The 20,082-nt window shown below is 36.3% G+C and overlaps 1 protein-coding gene across 1 annotated transcript in view; it reads right to left on the minus strand.

Moving 5' to 3' along the window:
* Positions 1-20,082, minus strand: part of sha (shavenoid) — a 132,153-nt gene that overhangs the window by 6,601 nt on the left and 105,470 nt on the right. Inside the window, exons 7-9 of the mRNA XM_018546242.1 lie at positions 1,784-1,897; positions 1,105-1,238; positions 343-493 (exon numbers count right to left, since the gene is read on the minus strand). Coding sequence (XP_018401744.1) covers positions 343-493; positions 1,105-1,238; positions 1,784-1,897 — 399 coding nt within the window. The remainder of the gene's footprint in view (positions 1-342; positions 494-1,104; positions 1,239-1,783; positions 1,898-20,082) is intronic.

The following is a 20,082-nucleotide window of genomic DNA, read 5'->3' on the forward strand; positions in this document are numbered from 1 at the left end:
CTCTTACAATGCCATTTTTATGTTTATTATTTTGTATAAAAAAAAGAGTCCTTTAGTTTCTCTTAATTTTGCTTTTATTACAGGTTGTTGAAATCGTCTAAACACCCATTATTACAAGGTTAAAAAGGTACAGCACACTATTTAAAAAAATGGAGGTGACCTTGAAATCTTCAAAGCGCCTCTACTTAAAAAGATTATAACTAGCATACGTTATGGTCCTTTTAATATCATACAACTTATATAATTACAATATTTTCATATCTCTAAAAATAGCGGAGATATTCAAGGTGGACAAAGTTATTGCCCAGTATATAAAACACAATAATTTTTTTCTTATCATACTGTTTTTTGATGGCGAACCGGCCACCCTAAAGGCCACGCAAGGTGTGAAAACCCCAGAGAATGTCGACTTCGGTGACGCGTCTCTGCAGACAAGTTTGGCCGTCACGACTCGTCCTTCTGCTGCGTCTCTCAGCCCAGCTTCGCCAATCCACTGAAAGATTGATTGATTGATAAAATGGTTGACTGATTAATTGATCATATAATTGAACATAATGTCAGACTTTATTTGCTAGAAAATGCGAAGCGTTTGCATGTAGCGTATAGAAAGAGGAGGCAAATATAATGAATGAAAATGAGATTAAATTAGCATATCATCGTTTCAGTGTACAAAAAAAAATCCTCGTTTAACGCAACCACTGCACGAACTAATTATTGATATAATATAAAGATAACAAACAGTAAATGTGGCGATTGAATCGATTAGCATTTGCATATCGCTTCGATATGCAGAGGAATCATCTCTTCGTTTTTCTCGAACCGCTGCACAAACTAATTATGGTAATCGAAGGCATCATCGAAACCGTTTAACTGTGAAGTTTTAGCTCCGAAGGTTCGTTTTGTACATCTCCGAGCAAAGATGATGCGGCTGAACCTGCGGTTTCCGCTGCAAACGTGTGGTACGCAAATATTTCTTTCGATCGTTCTCGACAAGTCTGCTATTAGTATCGCAGACTCCGTCCGTTACTGCTTAATTACGCGGTTAATTGCAATCTTACACTCGCGTAATGACAGAGAGACAAGTTACTTTTCTCTTCCACCAACCTGGAGGAACGTCCTGCCCTCGTCTCGGAACAATCTGAAGGGCGGCTCGGCGTCGGAGAGATTCCTTAATTCGGACCATCCCGTCCTTCCCAATTGCTTGGCACCGGCAATCCCGCATACAGGAGTGGTCACACCTAGTTTCGCGAGGTAATTTATATACGTGTTAAGCGATCGTAAAAGAAATGAGGCGGGGAATAATGAACGGAATGAACGCGAACGGGAATTTTGTTGGAGAAGCGCCGAATGAATTTTTATGAAGGCTCCGCGGTATATAAACTTTCAAGTATTAGTTTTTTTTATTCTGAGAAAAAGCAATCGCGATCAATTGACTTTTCTTGTACTAATGTAGATATCGTATTGCCAATTTAACTTCATGCAAAAATGTCAGTCTACTCTTTTACGTAGTGAAAGGAGTGTTATCTTTAAAATAAAAATAGAGAATTATAGTTTATACTTGACTTCCGCACTGAACAGAATTCAAACTCAGAATCGAAATGTTTGCAGCTGACAAGCACATTCGTCGATAAGTATATTCAAGTTCTTTTCAAATTACATCTTATCGTTTTACATCTAATATATTATTTATAATAAATAACTGCGGAAATTCTTAGGAAATTGACTTATATTTGATTAGTGTTATCTTTATCGAGGTAATTTTTATTTAATGCTGGTAATTTACCTTCGAAGCGAATCTCCGCGTGAGGATATATTATCTGCCCTCGTTGTGGTAAGAAGACATACGGTACTCTCTCCACGTGGCCGTTGCTGTTGACAAAGCCAGCAACGTTGCATTCTGAAAACATTAAAATAAAACCGTATAAATTATTACGAATAACTTTCATCACACTAATCAACAAAATTAATTATTGCATGAATCTATAGATATGCAATGATATATTAATATTTATGTAAATCAATGTATTCAATAAAAAATGCAAGTGTACGTACTGATCAGTATATTAAACAAATTTATTTAGTATACCTTATCGCTGAATTAAATTAGGTACAATTTCTTATCAGTAAAACAATCAAATTGATAAAGTAATTTCTAATTAATGTGTTAATAAGATAGGTTCAATGCAGAGAGAGAGAGAAATAATTATAATTTTATATATATATATATATATATATACATATATACGATAAAAAAGAATCTACGGAAACTGTAAACTCTACAAATGGGTGTTTTTTCAGGAAAGCACAGAATTAAAGTGACGACGGTGACTAGTTTTTTTTCCGTGCAATCACAGGTCCATTTTACCCAATAATTTCGGTGGATGCGCAAGACAGCTTGTAATTTCGAACAAAATATCGCCCCCGGCAGACCCCACTGTTTTGCCCGCATTTGAATAAATTATGAGGATCCGGCTTACACCGAAATCTCGCAAGCCTCGAGGAAACGCGACGAGTCTGCACGAACACGAACTTCGCGAGGTGAGCTCTGCAAAATCGAATCACACATTTCCTTTTCTTTTTTCTTTAAAAAAAACTACAGTTCGGAAGTATAACGAGATGTCTCTGAGAAGACACGCTGTAATCACATGACAGGCTTACTTGTACCATAGTTCTGGAGCAACACGACATGAATGCACCTCAAACATAATGTAACATATAATTTTTAAATTGATAAAAAAAGAAATTTCGTTTTTTAAGATTCTACAGAAAATAACTCAATATTAACATTCGTGTTTCTACAAAATGTTAACAAGTTATTATCATTCAAAATTCTTTGACGGAAATATAACTACATGATCATTAACATTGTCAAAAATTGCAATTATTTAATTTGAATAATTATAAGCTTCGTTACAGGAAAAAACTTGTTAAAATAAAAGGATTTTAATACTTATGACAGTCTGAATAATTAATAAGTAATTAAATTTTAAACACCGTAAAATTATCCATTATAATATTAAATTATTAAATTTGAAGAGAAAAATAAATATTTCTGTACTAAAAAGTGGATATTACATATTACATATTAATATCCGTTGATTATATCCGTGTTGATAATATTAAAATATTAACATACATAATGCTCATGTAATGTTTGCAGTACAAATACAATAATAAAATTTTAATGCAAATTTATTCGCATTTATTGAAAATAAAGGTGTTGTGTGCTGTTTGTTTTTTTCTCTTAAAATTATGAATTAAACCCGGCTTCACAGAAGGGAGACGTTAATTAAGGAATATTTATATCGGTCTGAAAGCGCCTCGAGTTCTCACAAATTTGGTTAACTGCATATTTGATTATGCAAACGCCTTCTTCGAATTAATCTTCGGTATTGATGCTTCCCGAACGGGACGAACATAAAATTCAATACCCTCCAATTTTGTGCGGCGCGTAATGTTCGGCGCAAGGTGTGTGTTTGCAATTTCTAATTTGTCCTATACATTATTGGATAAAGAGCGCAATAAATCGGCGACTCTGGTAGGGTCTACTGGATTTAATTACACTGTGGCCAGCGGTGCGCAAAACCTGTTTGAACGCCGTCGAAGAAGTCCGTTTGGATGCGAACGTTGCTTTAAGTTCTCCATACTAAAGTTACTCTGCAACGGTTGTTATAAATAATGTATCAGTACTCCCGCAAGAATTCTGCAGGTGGTGATACACGAAAACGATAGTATCTTTTTATTCTCTGCGATTACAGTCGACATTCCAATTACAGAAACGTCATAATTTTACGAAGATGAAAAATTTTGTCTTTGAAGATAAAAGAAGCTTTCCTTTTTGAGGACAACTTAATTTTGTAGAACTTGTATCATCACTGTTGCTGCAGTTTGCAGATGTTAGAAATGTACACAAAATATTCTAACACTTTATGCCTTTTTGTTATCTATCGATAAATCAATTTTTTTTTGGAACTTCGTAATGATTATATGAAAAATTATGTAGGTCCCATTGAAATAAATTCTCACTCTCTATAATATAGTCTAGTAGCTCGAACGTAATTTATAATATGGTGAACAAAAATGATCCAATAATGGATAGTTTTTGAGCTATAGAGTACCAAAAGTATTGTATAAAACTAATTGTGCTCTTTCAAGAATACCTTTAATTAATGCTATCCATCATAAAACTATCCATTATTGAGCCTTGTATCAATAATATTTTTTACTCATCATTTTATCAATTTTTGATACAATTAGTGTGGCGTCACAAGACATTCGCATCTAATTTTAAGTCCTTTTATATACTTAAAGAATTATTGAAAAATCAACGATCTACATATAAAGAATAATATCAAATACTCTCAAAGAAGCAATTCACATCTATAAGGAATCTACGTCCATTCTTAAATTTTCGCGCTACCTCCTAAATAGTATCATTCGTAAGTTCATTTCTTCAGCAATTACCTCGAAAAACATTAACCTAGAAAGCCAGGAAAAGTGTAACCGGTTTCTGTGACCAAAGTTACATCGTAAAAAACAATATATCCGCAGACTAATTTACGTTTATCACCAGCTATAAGGCCTAATTAACACCATCGCAGTAACATCGTCCATTCGATTCTCGATTTACGTACAAGGATTGGCTTACTTACTCCCGTTGGCATCTCAGCTACGGGATCTGTGCGCGATTCAGCATCGGATAACGACCGGCTGATTAACGATCGCTAAGCTTACCTCAGCGAGGCAAGAGTCAGCGAAAGCAACGACAGTCTCAACCACGATTGAACTCTGACCCACGTAAGACGACGACGATGACGACGACTATGAATCCACGAAACTAGAAGCGGCGTCGGGTTCTGTATTAGCCAAGTGATAGATAGTGTCATCTTGCACGAAGGATATTGCCAGCTTACGGCCGCGCAGAACTTCGATAAGTCTGACTGCTTGCGGTTGTAAGGTACGCACCTTTGCGCATTACGGCGTTTTCTTTCGCATTTTTGCGACGCTCGTCTGTTTCTCTGTCGGTATTTATAATAATTGATTATACGGGTCGCCATATATGTACACGTCTGGCGAATTAATTAACTGCGATTACGTGATGATTTTACTTTTGCCTCGTACGCACGTCCGTGCTCGTAAGTATGTAAAAAGAAACATTATCTTTAATATATATTAGAACCCCCGATGGTATTCCGTTAGGAACTGTCAATTTATTAATTTTTTACCTTATACGTTTCCAATTAGTGAAACATTACTTTTATATTATTTGTATCGTTAGAATTATATTTGTGTTGTATATTCATATATTTTCAATATTCTGCATTGTATCTAATAAAAAAAGTAAATTGAAATAATCAGCGGAATCAAAATAGCATCATCGATAATTTTAGTGTCAATAATACCTGAAATAAATAAACATCTCTCTTTTTCTTTTTATCTCTTTATCTGACAAAATTGTGCCATAGACATATACCTGTCTGCAAAAATAGTCAATATTATCTAATTGATAGATATTAAAATATTGCTTATTTCTATCTCAAAGTTATTAAGTACTTCAAACTTCATTTAAAATGGGGATCGTATAACGTACATTATTTTACGTCTACTGTAATTATAGTCTCTGAAATTATGGAAGGACGTAATACCCGTGTTGAAAACTGTGTAAATGTCATTTATCACGAAGCAGATTGCATCACAGCGTCTCTTCGATAACACGCCGTGATAATCAGCAAATTAGTTTAACAAGTACTTACAGTCCAGCGAGATACTGCTGGGCGCTTCCTGCCGCGATGATGATTACGAAGCTAAACGTGCCGCATTACGCACGTATATAACATTGATTATATTGATGACCGCAGCGCAAAAACACGAATGATTGAAACACCCGTATCGAGAAATTAGAAACGGATCGATCAATTTTTCGTTTTTATAGGTTTGTTGAATTCTTGACTTTTAACGGAGCGCCGACAGGTTGTCTCAAGCTCAGCCAATTTTCACCACGATCAAGCAATTTCAACATCGTAACCGTGAATTACGTTCCGCAGGATCGATTTGATGGTAATCTATGATGAAAGAAGCGGCGACGATTTCCGCGGTAATCTCCGCGCCAAGCGTCGTCGATCCGAGCGAATAGACAAGACGGGCAGAGATTCAGCATCGCGTTTTCAATTCGCGAAAACATCCTTGACGTATATCCCGACTTCCGACGCATTACGGCGTAAAGAAAGAATCCTAACTACGTAACTACATCAAATCATTATCATTCAACGTCTGTTCCAGCGGCGGGCGCCAACCGTAAGGCGCGACTTCCGGCTACCGCCGCATGGCGTATCGCGCGACTGGCCTTGACACCTGTTGCTGAGATTGACACACGAGAAGAATGCAGTGTCATTCGTTTGATTAGTCGTGAAATTAATATTGGAGTATCACTCGACGATGTGAGTTTTGCGAGAGAAGATCTTTACCGACTCGTCCAAGTGAAAACTATCCGCGAGGATATCAAATAAAATCCTTATTTAAATATATGGAACAAATGCTACGTTTAAATTCTGTATTTAAAAAATGATAATACCTCTCTCAAACGTAAGAATTTCAATAATTTTCTTTTATCAAGAGTATTATTGGAATTTAGAATTTTTCTAAACAAATTGCATTTTACATTTCTTCTTCAGAAATTCTGACAGGGATCTATAACCAAGATTTATAAATACAATAAATAAAAATGGCTTTGTATTCTACAATCACAGGATTAATTGTTATACAAAATCGTCATCTTAAAATTCTATAACTTTTTCTAATTCGAGAGATCAACTTTACGTAGCAATATAAATTACTATTAATGTCACTGCTTGCATTTTTAATTTTTAAGTTGATAGTATTTTAAAATTGCATCGGTGTGATGTGTAATGAGTATATTAAACTTTTTTAAGAAATCAAGAATTTTTATTTTCTCTAGAAAAAGTTTGAAAATTCCCTTAACTTTTTTCTAATTTTCCTGACAATTTCCTGATTTTAAGTTTTATGATAACCTGAATCAGATTATCGGAATAAAAAACTTCTTTTCGCTAACACGCTTAATTGATCATGGACCCGAAGCAGAAACCGGATCTTGTATCACGAGTCTATCTGCCTTTCTCTTCGGGGGAAATCAGCACCGCTGTATTGTTTCTTGCGGTACTTCTTCTATCGGCGTAATGGTGCACCGAAGCAAATGCCACACTTGCTTTCTCGTCCTGCTGTCATTGGTGGCACAAGTTATCCTCGCGAATCGCTTATTTATTAGTTGCAAATCAGGTGCGCGTGGCCTTGGAAAAGCTGTACGAGAGCTGCTTGACACGACCGTTGGCCCCGAGAGGCCAACACACGGTCTTCCACCTTAGTTCTACCCATTCTGTAATACCTATGTACCACGCGGAAACGTATAATTTTCAAAGGGCGACAAGAGCGACATGCTTTTCGTAAAACGCGTCGCAGTAGGTAGAGATTATCTTAACTCGCAAAAACCTTCCAAAGTATAAGCGTCTAGAATAAGTAAGTATACGGGACTGCACTTGGAAAGGATCAGTCAGAAAAATTCAGTAAGTGAAAAAAACATTAGTAAATTCTCGGTTTTATCTTTCCACAATGACTTTACACAATGGCATAAATTGGCAAAAAACTATAAAAATAACTAATATAAAAAAATATAAATTTTTATATAGTTTATATAAAAAAAATAATATCAATCACCATAATTAAAAAAAAATGAAACAAACCAATAGCGATACATCAATAATAACGAAATATCTTATACAATAAAGTTTTTTCTAGTTCAAATTAAAAAAAACTTTGGAGATGATACAAAAGTTATCAAAATAAATTTTTATTTTAATTATAGAGTTTTATGAGAAAAACATAACAGAATATTAAATATTCTTATCAGTACATAGATCTGGTTTGTATTTACTACTCAATATATCATATAACAAAAATATTATTTGTTATATCGATTCCTAGTCTATTACGGATATTTTTGATAAAGCTTAAATTAGAAGACACTCAATTGACGTTAAATAGAATAGTGATATTAAAATATTAAATTGAAATACTAAAATGACTAATAATATAAAATGTTTTATTGATTATAGAGTAAACTCAATAAAGAAAAATAGATCGCCCGATTAAGAATAGATTTATTTTTTTTGTAGATTTATTTGTAGTTGCCGCGAAAAAATAGTCGTCATAAATAATATTCGACGCATCTGCCAAGTGTGTTAATAGTGCCTCGCCTTACGGATTATGGCATCAAGGTATATCTTTCTGAACCGTCGCATTCAGGCTTGCGTGCACATTAGTCAAGTCAACAGCTTGGGAAAGGCTCACCGAGGGGTGCACCTTTATGCGAACCTTGATTTTCCATAACGACCCCCCATCAATTATCACGATTTTTCTAAGCGGAAGAGTGTTACTTGCGTTACCGGTCGCGCGAAATCTGCGGCGCACCTCGTTCCACAGGATAAGGGAAGACGAAACACGAATTTTAATGTATAAGCGGTGACATCGAGTCATTAGGTAAAGCGATGTTCTCTCGTGTTCCCAGGAACATCAGTCGCATGGAATTTACGGTGCCGCGCATGCACACAAATCTTATTATTAATCTTTCTATGTCCATTAATAGCATAAAAGTCGTTTGTCCCATTAAAATCCAAATCGTTAATCACTAGAAATGTACAGGTAAATATACAAGTTTGACAACATTTTTGTATCTTCTCCTAATCATCCCTTTCCAGTTCTAGTAGGATAAGAACTAAATAACTCAAGCTGTATATTATACTTTATACAAGAATAAATGTTCCATTTTAATTTAAATAATATTAAAGAATATTATCGTTAAATAATAACATTAATTATTGTTAAAGAATAATTATATAATGAATGAAGATACTAATTGACTCGTGTGATGAAAATCAGAGGAAGTGAATTGCCTAATCGAGTACACAGGATGTTGGTGTGTGTTGATACGATTGATTTATTTGTACCGTTTTTTCTTATGTTTGATCCTCGGTTTAAAGAATAATGTTAATATGTTAGAGGCGTGAGAGGATAATTACAACAAATTTTCTTTACAATGAATCAGACCGAATCCGAAACCTCGCGGTGTTTCTGAAACGCCTAAAATCATCGTCGCTTTATTCATTCCGTAGGTAGGATAGAAACTAGATGTAACGCAAACTGTCTTCATGGTTTATGCTTTACAAGGATAGATGTTGTACAGCGATGTTCATTCGCGCATTCGTTGCCATAGCCTGAGAATGAGAATTTCATTAGTCCCAAAGCTCAAATTTCACGTCCTCATTTATTTACATGATTGCTTCTCGACATGACATTCTTATTCTCGCACCATCTACATTTACTAGTTTGTGACAGTTAAACTTACTTGTACATATATTCGTTTTTCACAAAAGATCACATAAACCGTTATTCGCACAATTGGTCAAACTTTTTAATCGATTAAAAATTCATTATTCACGGAAGCACCTATGTATAATACTACACACGAAATAATCGATCGTACCGTCGAATGTAAGAATTAATGACGGTGCTTTCCTGAAATCAATTCCATTCCATGCGCGACAAAAACTCTAATCTGTTCGAGATCTGGTCTCCGATGTGCCGCCGCGCTATCCATCTTCGGAGTCAATACAAATCGCACAGTCATCGGCAACCCTGTCGTTTTAGATAACACTGTTCATCTCGCATTAGCATCCCGATGATTTAAGATCCCCTACGACGCGCATTGGATCCAGAGAATCCATCTTCGCTGGCGCTCCTTGTGACATCGAACGTCTTGTGTTGCAACTGCTGCTGTTATTATCGGCGCTAATTGCAATGCTGATGACAGACTATATCGCGCAATTAATATTCATTGAGCTCGCTCTTTCGACGCCAATCGTCGTCGTTGTCGCTGTAATTGTCGTCGCGACCGTCAATGGCTCGGTGTCCAGCGTGATGTACCGACCATCTGCCGAGACGATCTCCACCTTCGGCATGCACGGACGATAATTTATGAGCGGTGTCGGACGGGTAAAAGCGCGCGTTCGATTTCTTTTATCTCGATTGTATATCAAGTTCGCTTATACTCTTTTCACACGAACACCGTATAATGTCGCAAGTGTCACAACACGGAAATCGAATGCCCGACTAAACGCTGGAACTGGAATATTTGCAAGTTTACTATAATTAACTCGCCTACATGCGAAGCAGAAAAGAGTCTATGCAATTTCATGATGGCAATTAATTCGATCCTTATACTGGGGATAAATCTCGTATTAATTGGAATTCTGATTCAAAAAGGTACAAATCAATCGATCATAGTTAAATCTATCAAACATTCTAGTCGAGATTGAATCAGAAATTCAATTATAGTAATTTTGATTTACGTGACCAGAATTTATTATGTTTTGTTTGCATATACTTCTTGTTGATACAACCAAGATACTTATTTCTCAGTGTAGACACGTCAGAATTACATTTTTGAATGTATCAAATTTGCAACTCACTAATATATTAGTTTTGGAGTTAGTTAATTTTGAATATTTCTTTCGCACAATGCGGACATCGTATTGCGAAAGTAGAATCGTTCACTAAAATACTAGAGCTAAAATTAGCAAACGTGTTATAATTAGACTTGACTGCATTCCATGAGATGCAGAAAGGAATCTGGATTGCATAATTTGACGATCATCGATAAAACGTGATAATCAACCCGGTCTTAGTCCTGTTAGAACCATATCAATGACTTAATCTGCAATATGTTATCGATTTTTGAAATTAGTTTATTTCTAATTTAACGGTAGTTAATATTATCTCATCCGAATATTTTCGTAATGACTGATATTGATTTATGTAACTAATTTCCCGTTCTTTGCCCTAAACATTGCTGTTTACGCGGAAAAAATAGTAAAGAACAAAATAATCACGTAGGATGCTCAAACTGGTTGCTAGAATGTCAAAACGTTTTATAGCATCGCTTATCCATGCTTGAATTCCTTATATACATAATGATGGTGATACTCTAATCTGAACCTACCTAAATTTTTAGGCATACTTCAGAAAAATTGTTCTTTCACATTTATCCAATGCAGTAGACTTAAATATTAAATCGCGATGCAATTTAATCAAATTAGTCAGAAATTAGAATTAATATATTGTTATATATTGTTTTTTTTTTAACAATAAATTTACACACATTGAAATGTGTGCAAGATAAATGACAGTGAAGATCTCAGTTAAGCAAAGCGAACAGTACTGCTGGAGTACATTGCTGGAAATTAAGTTTCGCACGTATAACTGATGCACGTACTCTCGCACGATTGCATCATTACTGGAGCGGTTTCCGAGCAAGAAAAAACGCTTCCGAGGTGTACGAGCCACGAGGTGAAATCCTCGCGTGACCCTTGAGGATGAACCCCGGAGTTCACGAATATACATGAAGAGAGATAGTGGTAAGCGAGCGATATACCAAGCCGCTGAAATTCTGATGATAACTAAGGTAGCTAAATGAATATACAACTAAAACATGAGTTTGTAATCATTGCAGATTACGACAATAAACGTTGCAATGTTGTACTTGTAGTTAAACAAAACGATATTTTGCTAAAATATTTAACTAAATATTTCGATCTAAAGATAATTTTATTGGACATAAAAATAATATATTTAAGACACACTCAAATTAGTTGCAAAAATATCTTATATAAGATTCTTGTATAATTATTTTTATAATCCAATAAAATTGTTTTTAGATCTGTATTTAGCTAAATTTTTAAATATTTCAACAAAATCATTCTTTTCTTGCATATGCAAGAAATGTAGGATATTATCAACGATCGCAAAAATGTTACTTTTAATTTATGTTTGTCTAATTGCTTAATTTATGTTTGATCGATTGCAAAATATTAACATTAACGAGAGGTGTTCTCTAGCATCTCTTTAATACATTATAAATCCCGTTACTTATTTTATATTCCCTGGAGCAGAATATATAATGCGTTTTATAAGCGTTTTATATGCGTTTCTATATGCAAGCGTGACAAATTCGCGAATTGTATAGATACGAAGGTAGGACGGATCGCAAAGCGGCTCGAAATGCATTTTTATAATATGCAATTTAATGTGAGGTTCAAATAAAGATTACAAGGCGTCCTGAGAGGAGAAATTAAAGTTACCGTAAGAAAAGATCAGAAAATGTGTCAGAGACAATGCACAGCAGACCCGTTGTTCACTCTTCGCAATTTTCTCCCACCATCCGACGAAATTATAATTATTTGCAAAGTCGGATGGCAAGAAACTTCTGAAATATAAAAATACAAAGCCGAGGAACTAATTCTGAGTGTTGGGAGAACTCAGACTATGTTGCGTGCAAGTTTTCTACTAGCTGATGGTCGACCTGCGACACAGTTAATCACGGCATCACTTTGCAAAAACATAATGTGTCAAAAACATAAGCGATCGTTATCTGCGATTAAAGAAACCCAACGTGGACAAATTCGCGGTAAATATCTTTCACTTTTAAGCGTATATATCTTTACGCATAGCAGCGATCTCGTCTCGAAGACCTCACGGAGAGATGTACGACTTCTCTGCGAATCGACAGGGGCTGAGAGACGTGTGGAATAAATTAGGACCGGCGCGGCGATGCATCTCGCGTGCTGCATCCGATGTCAGAGAGAACACGAAGAAACGCGCATAGCAAAGCGAAAGCTGAAAGGCTCGGCAGCAGAAAAGATTCCCTGCGTCTTTTTTTTTCCCCATTTACGAGGTCAATCGTTTCTTGTTTGGTAAAAGATACCTCTTCGCTTATCCGGCTTATCCCGTATGTTTATACGTCTTCGATATGTATTAACCTTAACTAATGCATTTCGGAGGAGTTTGAGAGTGAAATTTCGAAGAAAGACTCAGGTTACAGACGAAAGATTGAGAGTTACATAAATCTTATTTCTCGGATTTTCTTTCAAAATAAAAAAAGAAAAAGTTAGAAGAGAAGTTCAATTATATTAACTTTAAGTGAAAAAGATTAATCTACAGAACATTGGACTCCCGAATGCCACTTAAAGAATTTCCAAGCGAACATCAATTAGGGTTAAGGAACTCAAATAGCAAACCTAGAACGCATATAAAGTTATACAGTTAGACTTTCACGACTTGCTTACTCTAATAATAGATAACTTTCTGGTCTCTGTTTCTCAATGTGTCGAAGATACAATCTGTTTACGCAGGGAGCGGAATACAATATGCTAATGGAGGTAAATGAGAGAAACTCAGACTCGCGTGCGGTAATTATCGGAGGAAAAAGAGGTGGCTATTGGTATAACGCGAGATTACGTTGGAATATTCTTGTTTCGTTAACGAACGTCTTAACTGTAAGAGCATCAAAATTATGTTAATACAACATACGCGTGGTGCATAATAAAGCAATAGCAATTGCAACAGCTTGCGCATTTTAGAAGTTTACATTAGAAATAGTTAATTTATTAGAAATAGCTAATTTCTCGAAGAGGAAATTGATAATTACTGGCATTGCGGGGAAGATAAATACTGATATCGAACGATCACAATAAAACGTCCATTGAGCATTTTGTAATGCACGATCAAATGAGATAGAACCCGGTTTAATAAACACAGCGAGATGCAGCCTGGCTCTCGTCGGCCGCAGAGATCACCGGTCTTGCGTTCTATTATTATTCGCGAGAAACGATTCACAGAGTGAACAGATAACCAACAAGCCCGCTTCCTGATTACGGTGCACGATACCCATTTTCAATTTCATTGATTCGATTCAAAAGGTAGAGGCGGCGAAAGACACTACTATTCACGTAGACGTTCTTTCTACGCCAAGGCAACTCGCACCATTCGACCGGCAACAAATTAAGCTGTCAGGTTGTTAAGCCATATTGTTAAGCATTTCTAAACGCGTATGCTAAACGTAGATATTATTTCGACATCGAGTTACCTTTTAACTAATGCATACGGCATGTAATAAATGTTTAGATGGTCGAGCCTCTCTCCCCCCCGTCCCGAGACTTCCCTCCATGAGAGGGATGAAAATCAAAGTGTACAATATCTTTTGACTCATTGGGCATAATACGATAATGCTGGAGGTATTAACACGCGAGAGGGAAACGTTAACAATGCGGTGCCGCGCATTGTGCGCACATAACGTTCGGGGTCTAACCTACGAGATACCCGAGCCAACATATATATATAGATTTCTTTCACAAATGTCTCCAGGTGTATTATTACAGGCGAGGATCTCCGTTTTTTACCTGGGTCAGGGTCTCGGGATTCTAGTCGCACACAGACTCTCTCTCTTTCTCTCTCTCTCTCTCTCTCTCTCTCTCTCCATCTACCTGCAGACGCGTACGCTTGACTCACGCTTGATCACGCGCGCGCGGTGATCCGTCTGCTGCAGGTGTGGAAATTAAAGATTGATGACGAGCGCTGGTGCAAAGTTACCGTCGAGGTCGCGCGGATTCTACGTCGGCAGCAGTACACCCCTGAGATAGACGATTTTATACTTGATTACTGTAATCTCGCTTCTTGCGCAAAACTTTGACGTTTCGTGGCAGAAGGGCGATCTGTCGTATTAACGACTTAGATGAATCTCTGTAGATTTGCCGTCGGCCGTTATACGATACGACAAATGCTTGATAAATTAAAGCGGAAATTAAGATGGCATAGAAAAACTTACATTTTTTATACGGAATAGTTTCTTGTATGGTTTAAACATTAAAATTAATCTAATTAATAACAAATGTTTTTGCGTACTTAAAAATTAAGTTGTCATATATTTAATGATGCTTTAGAAGATGTGTAATCTTTTGCTTTTTATTTTTTTCAAACACGAGTGATTCAAGTCACTGCTGTAGCAAAATTTTACACACAAATGTATGTTGCGTATAAAATATTTTTCGCGTGTGTATACGATAGGAAAATAATAAAATTTTGCTGAAATATTTAAAAATTTGGCTAGATACAGATTTGTAATTTTGTTAGATCAACAAAATAATTACGTAAGAATTTCTAGCTGTAAAGTGAACAATGTTGTAAGTAGTTTTGAAATTCTAGCAACCAGTTTGAGCGTTTTACATAATTATGCGATAATCTAACAAAGTTACTATCAGCTGTGTATCTAGGTACATTCTTAGATATTTCAGTAAAACCGCCGTGTAAGATAAAAAGATGCGATAAATAGATAAAATTATCGAACGATATAATCGAAAATCCAAATTAATTCATCGTTCGAGCGAGGTTGAAACATCGGAACTGACTGCGAGATCACTGCCACGTTGATTCGGGATAATCAAAGGGTACCGCTTAATCTAACTAATTGAGCTAATTTGCAATTTGAGACGGCTGCCGATAGACGATAATACTGGGTGAAGTGTATGATTAATAGGTACAGCGGCATAACCTGCGCTAAGAAATCACGAGCTCTGTATTTGCGCCACTTATCGATTCCTAAGTGATCTAACAATGTAATGAAAGCTGCCTAAGGCGATCTTTACGATCCGCGATAATTGCTAATTCCGGGCAAAGCATTGCGAGATTTAAGAAGCTTGATGTTACGCGAAAAAATGTAATTACCGTAATCTCGGTATCATATAATTATGGAATAAGACCGTAAACGTATTTACGAGTTATAGCTTGACGATATCTTGGATAACCGCTACCTTTTCGACAAGGGTAAAATCTGCCGTGTAGCGCTTTTTATCTCTTTTATATCTCGCGCAGAAATGTTCATATACGCGCATAAATATGCAGGACAACCGCTGTTGTTGCTCCCGCGGTTGTTAGAATCTGGAATAAAATTACTTTGACGCGCTTTTTATCTCTTATACAATCTCGCGCAGAAATATTCATATAATACGTATACGTATAAATATACAAGACGTTCACCGTTGTTGCTCTCTCGCAGTTGTTGAAGAATCTCGAATAAATAAAATTGTGTTTTGACGCACTGCGCATGCCGACAAATTATGGAGCCAATAATAAACCGCGCAGCGCAGAAATCATCTCCGCGCTTTCTCAAGAATCCGCTCGCTTCCACGAAGCGTTTTTAATCTTCGGCCGCTCGTAAATTCGCCGATCCTCCGGCGAGAGATCGGGGACAGCTTCGATCGTATGCCCGCGGTAAGCAGATTAATATTAATAATAGCGGGACGGCGAAATAACAGGCCACTGCCTCTGTTTTTCGCATGTCTTGGGAGACCGTTTCTCACAATCTCATTTCTATCAATTGAGAAGATAATCCAAGCAGCAAGGGTGAAAAAGAATTATTTCGCTCATTCCACGATTCCCGAACACCGTTAAGTATATCGAACGAGCAATAGCATATAATTAATCTCTTAAGTCGAGTAATATATTTGTTATTTGCAATTTCAATATTGTATGCCAAAACATAAATCAATCCATTTCTGTAATTAGTTAAACAACCTTCGCATTAACGTGTAAATGATAAATTACAAATTGAATTGTGTGCGAGTCAAAGTTAATATATTTCTTCAGGTAAATCGTTTAACTCCATTGTTTTAGTTAAATTAACAATGTATTGAGAAGTAACAACTTGTAGAAGTAATTAAAAGTAATGGGTATAATTTGACATTATGAATTTAACGGCGAAGAGGATGTCATCAGCAATATTGCGGACTCCTTTGCTCCGGACACGCTAAATTCGATCGCACTTGTCATGGTGCTCGTCGTAATCGATGAGAGACGATTCATGGCCAATAAATGGAAGACGAATCGACTGGTTGCTCGCCTTTTCGGAGCAAAACTAATTACCATTGGTGCGAGTTTGGTAGCATTAATTTCGATACGCCCGTTTCTTTCTCTCTCTTTTCCCGCCGCCGCTGCCGTCGCTGCTGCTGTATACATATTTTACACGGCTTTTATGATGTGCGACGTAAGTTATGTCTCGTAAGGGAGTATAACAGGGCGCGGAGAAAAAAATTGACGCGTTAAGTGGTTAAAAAGCCAGTATGCGCGCTCACGACGGCACGTAATTTGAGGTGTTTTAGTGCGTCCGAGAGAGCCATGGATGTGGCAATAATGGATGATAATGGATTGCCGGTGATAAATAATCGTAATAAGAGATTCATTATTTATAATCTGAAAACTCTGTACATGTCCAAAGCGATTAAATGTACCGAGTATATCAGGACGATCGACCAAGAAAGATAAATGATTATTACAACAAATATCGTAACACAATGTCGGTCCACTTTAAGTGAGTCCCTTGTTCAATTGGAAGTGTAAGACACGAGATAATGTCAGAAATAAAATTATTATATTAATTAAAGGATGAGAGAGAGAGAGAGAGAGAGAGAGAGAGAGAGAGAGAGAGAGAGAACTCCAGAATTACAAAAGTCATAAATCAGAATCCGTGACGCACGCTCTCCATTCGCTTGAAGGAAGGTTTACTGAAAGTATATATCTGCTACTGTTCGAATAAATAATCTTAAGACATTTTCAATGCCGCCTTTGAAAGCCAAGATTCCATAATCCTGATTAATATCTTATGAAGAATTATGTAGCCTACGTTTAAAAGATCAATGAATAAAAGTGTCATTGGCTTTAGCCAATTAGTATATTATTTGTGGCTCCATTATTTTTGTAGATACGACGTATATAAACGTTTACTACATATAGTCGCGATTGAAACGTTCCGCGTATAAAGCGCGCGAGGCAAAAGATCTATTTTAGATATAATTTCGCATTTATAACGTAAAGCTTACAAATCTGCGGGCTTATCTTTTTCTAGGCTATTCAATCTCAAGGCTCAGGCTCTCCCAATCGTTGTCAAGAGGCAAGTAAGACGGATTGCTCGGGCAGGAAAGCGACCCGCGATAAAAACAAGTCGCCAGCACATGCATCAAGTGCGCCGCTGCTTAATGCCGTACCGCGTGCATAGCAGACGATTTAGAAACGCGGCGGACAGACGGTTCACTCGAACAGCTGGAGCAATCATTTCCGATGACGCGGTTCGATTGAAAGCAGTATGCTCGTGAGCCGAGAAATCCGCTCGACTGCCAGATGAGGAAGGCTCGCGCTGCACCGAGAACGCGGTTTGAGATTTGCGTATCTCGCATTATAAGTCCTTGCCTGCGTAATAAGAAAGACCGTAGTGTCAAATAATATAATCAAATAAAACGTCTCTGTCTTCCTAGACCAAGCAGACTTCGCGTCACATGCGCGAAACGTTCCACGAGGAAAGAACAATTTTGCTCAAATATTTAAACATGCAATTAGATACACACACAAATCTGAAAATAATTTTGTTTGATTATAAAAGAATTATCTAGAAAATGTATAATGAACAAAATGATTTTGATATTCTCGGATTAAGAGCCCTATTATTTTGACAGATCAACCAAATTATTTTAAAATTTATATCTAGCTACATTTTTACATTGAAAAGAAATTAAATTTTAACAAATATTTATTTGAATAGTTTTTAAGTAAATATTTGCTAAATATAAACATTTGATACAAAAATAATTACTTTGATTTTATTATCATTTTTCTATTAAGTATATTTATCTGTTTTTATTAGATATATTTCTTTGCTGTAAATAAATGTTCGCTTAGCACTATTTAAAGAAATAAAACTTGGAAAATATATGTTTCTTCAAAAGTGTTATGTAGATACTTCTATAAAACTGTTCTTTCTCAGTGTAAATTGGAATGATATCATTTATGTGGCCAATGAGCGGTATTTATATTCTCTACATCCTCTGAGATTTATATCCTACGGCTTAGCATCTCGTTACCGTTTAGATAAGAATCTGTTGTTCAACGTGTATTCGCTAAGAGTATGCACGTCGAGTCAGCGTACCGAGGGTGACTTATGGAAATGGGCAAGGGCACGTCATTTATTCACGCCACAGTACGTAACATAGTCTTACGGTCGCGGGTAACGCGTTACTCGACCTTTCAATAACGATTTTTATCCCGTCTGGTTTATCTAGTTCATCCTGTCTAGTTCATGCACAAGATATAAATGATTATCCACTGCACTGAATCTATAACAAGCAATTCAAGGAAGAGCTGGATGAACGCGTTAGGAATATATTAATAAACTAGTAGTCGTTCCAACGCGTTTCGTATAGCTAAATATTCTATCGTAATAAACTGTTATTTTATTAATGCATTGTGATTATTTTAATTCCATACAATTATATATAATTCTATTATTAGGGGAGACTATGATATAAAACGTTGGTATTTCAAGAATCAATATAGATACGGAGATAACCCGCGAAACACATAGCTTTTGTATATAAAAAGTACTCATGGAAGCTTCAAAAGATTTTTTTATGTTGACGCCTCAGTTATGTTATTATGGTTAAAAAATAATATATTTAAGCAGGCGACACAAAAAGAACTTTTTTTTGGTTTCCAATGGTATTTTTTTCAAGTCACGCGGTTTTTACGCATAATTTAACATTCTTTTAATTAAAAAGAAAATTTTTAAAAGTCATACATCATACAAAACATCTTTCAATGTGATCAAAGGTAAATCAATGCGTTTCATAGTACAACATATCTTTAGGTACCACAGTCTCCCTACTGTTTTATATATAGAGAGAGTTTCGTACATGATAAACGACGCGTTCGTGACCGACCATGTCGATTGCGTTTTTTCAGATACGATGAATACGTTTAACCGTAGGAGGTCTTCGACTAATGAATAGAATTTCCAGAAGCATTATTCATTTATATTCAATAAAACGCCGAATTTTTCGCCGCGGTGCCAATTAAATTAAAATAAATTATCGAATATTTACCTGTACAAAAAGTGAATTTCGTAGCGCACGCGATGGTACTCCGCTGGCGCTGTGTTCGCGCCCTCACTTCACCCTTTCATCGTATAATTATATCCCTTCGGTGTATTAAATGATGTAAAAGAGTAGATGCTTTCACAAATGCATTCACTTACATCAACTCTTCCAAAAATTGTTCGAGACTTACAAATGAGGAAAAATCGATCGCCGACGTGTGAGGAGACGAATGTAAGAGGGTGGGGGGGGGGGGGGGGGGGGG

The sequence above is a fragment of the Cyphomyrmex costatus genome, unplaced genomic scaffold (assembly GCF_001594065.2).
Source record: "Cyphomyrmex costatus isolate MS0001 unplaced genomic scaffold, Ccosl1.0 scaffold53, whole genome shotgun sequence".
Classification (NCBI taxonomy): domain Eukaryota; kingdom Metazoa; phylum Arthropoda; class Insecta; order Hymenoptera; family Formicidae; genus Cyphomyrmex; species Cyphomyrmex costatus.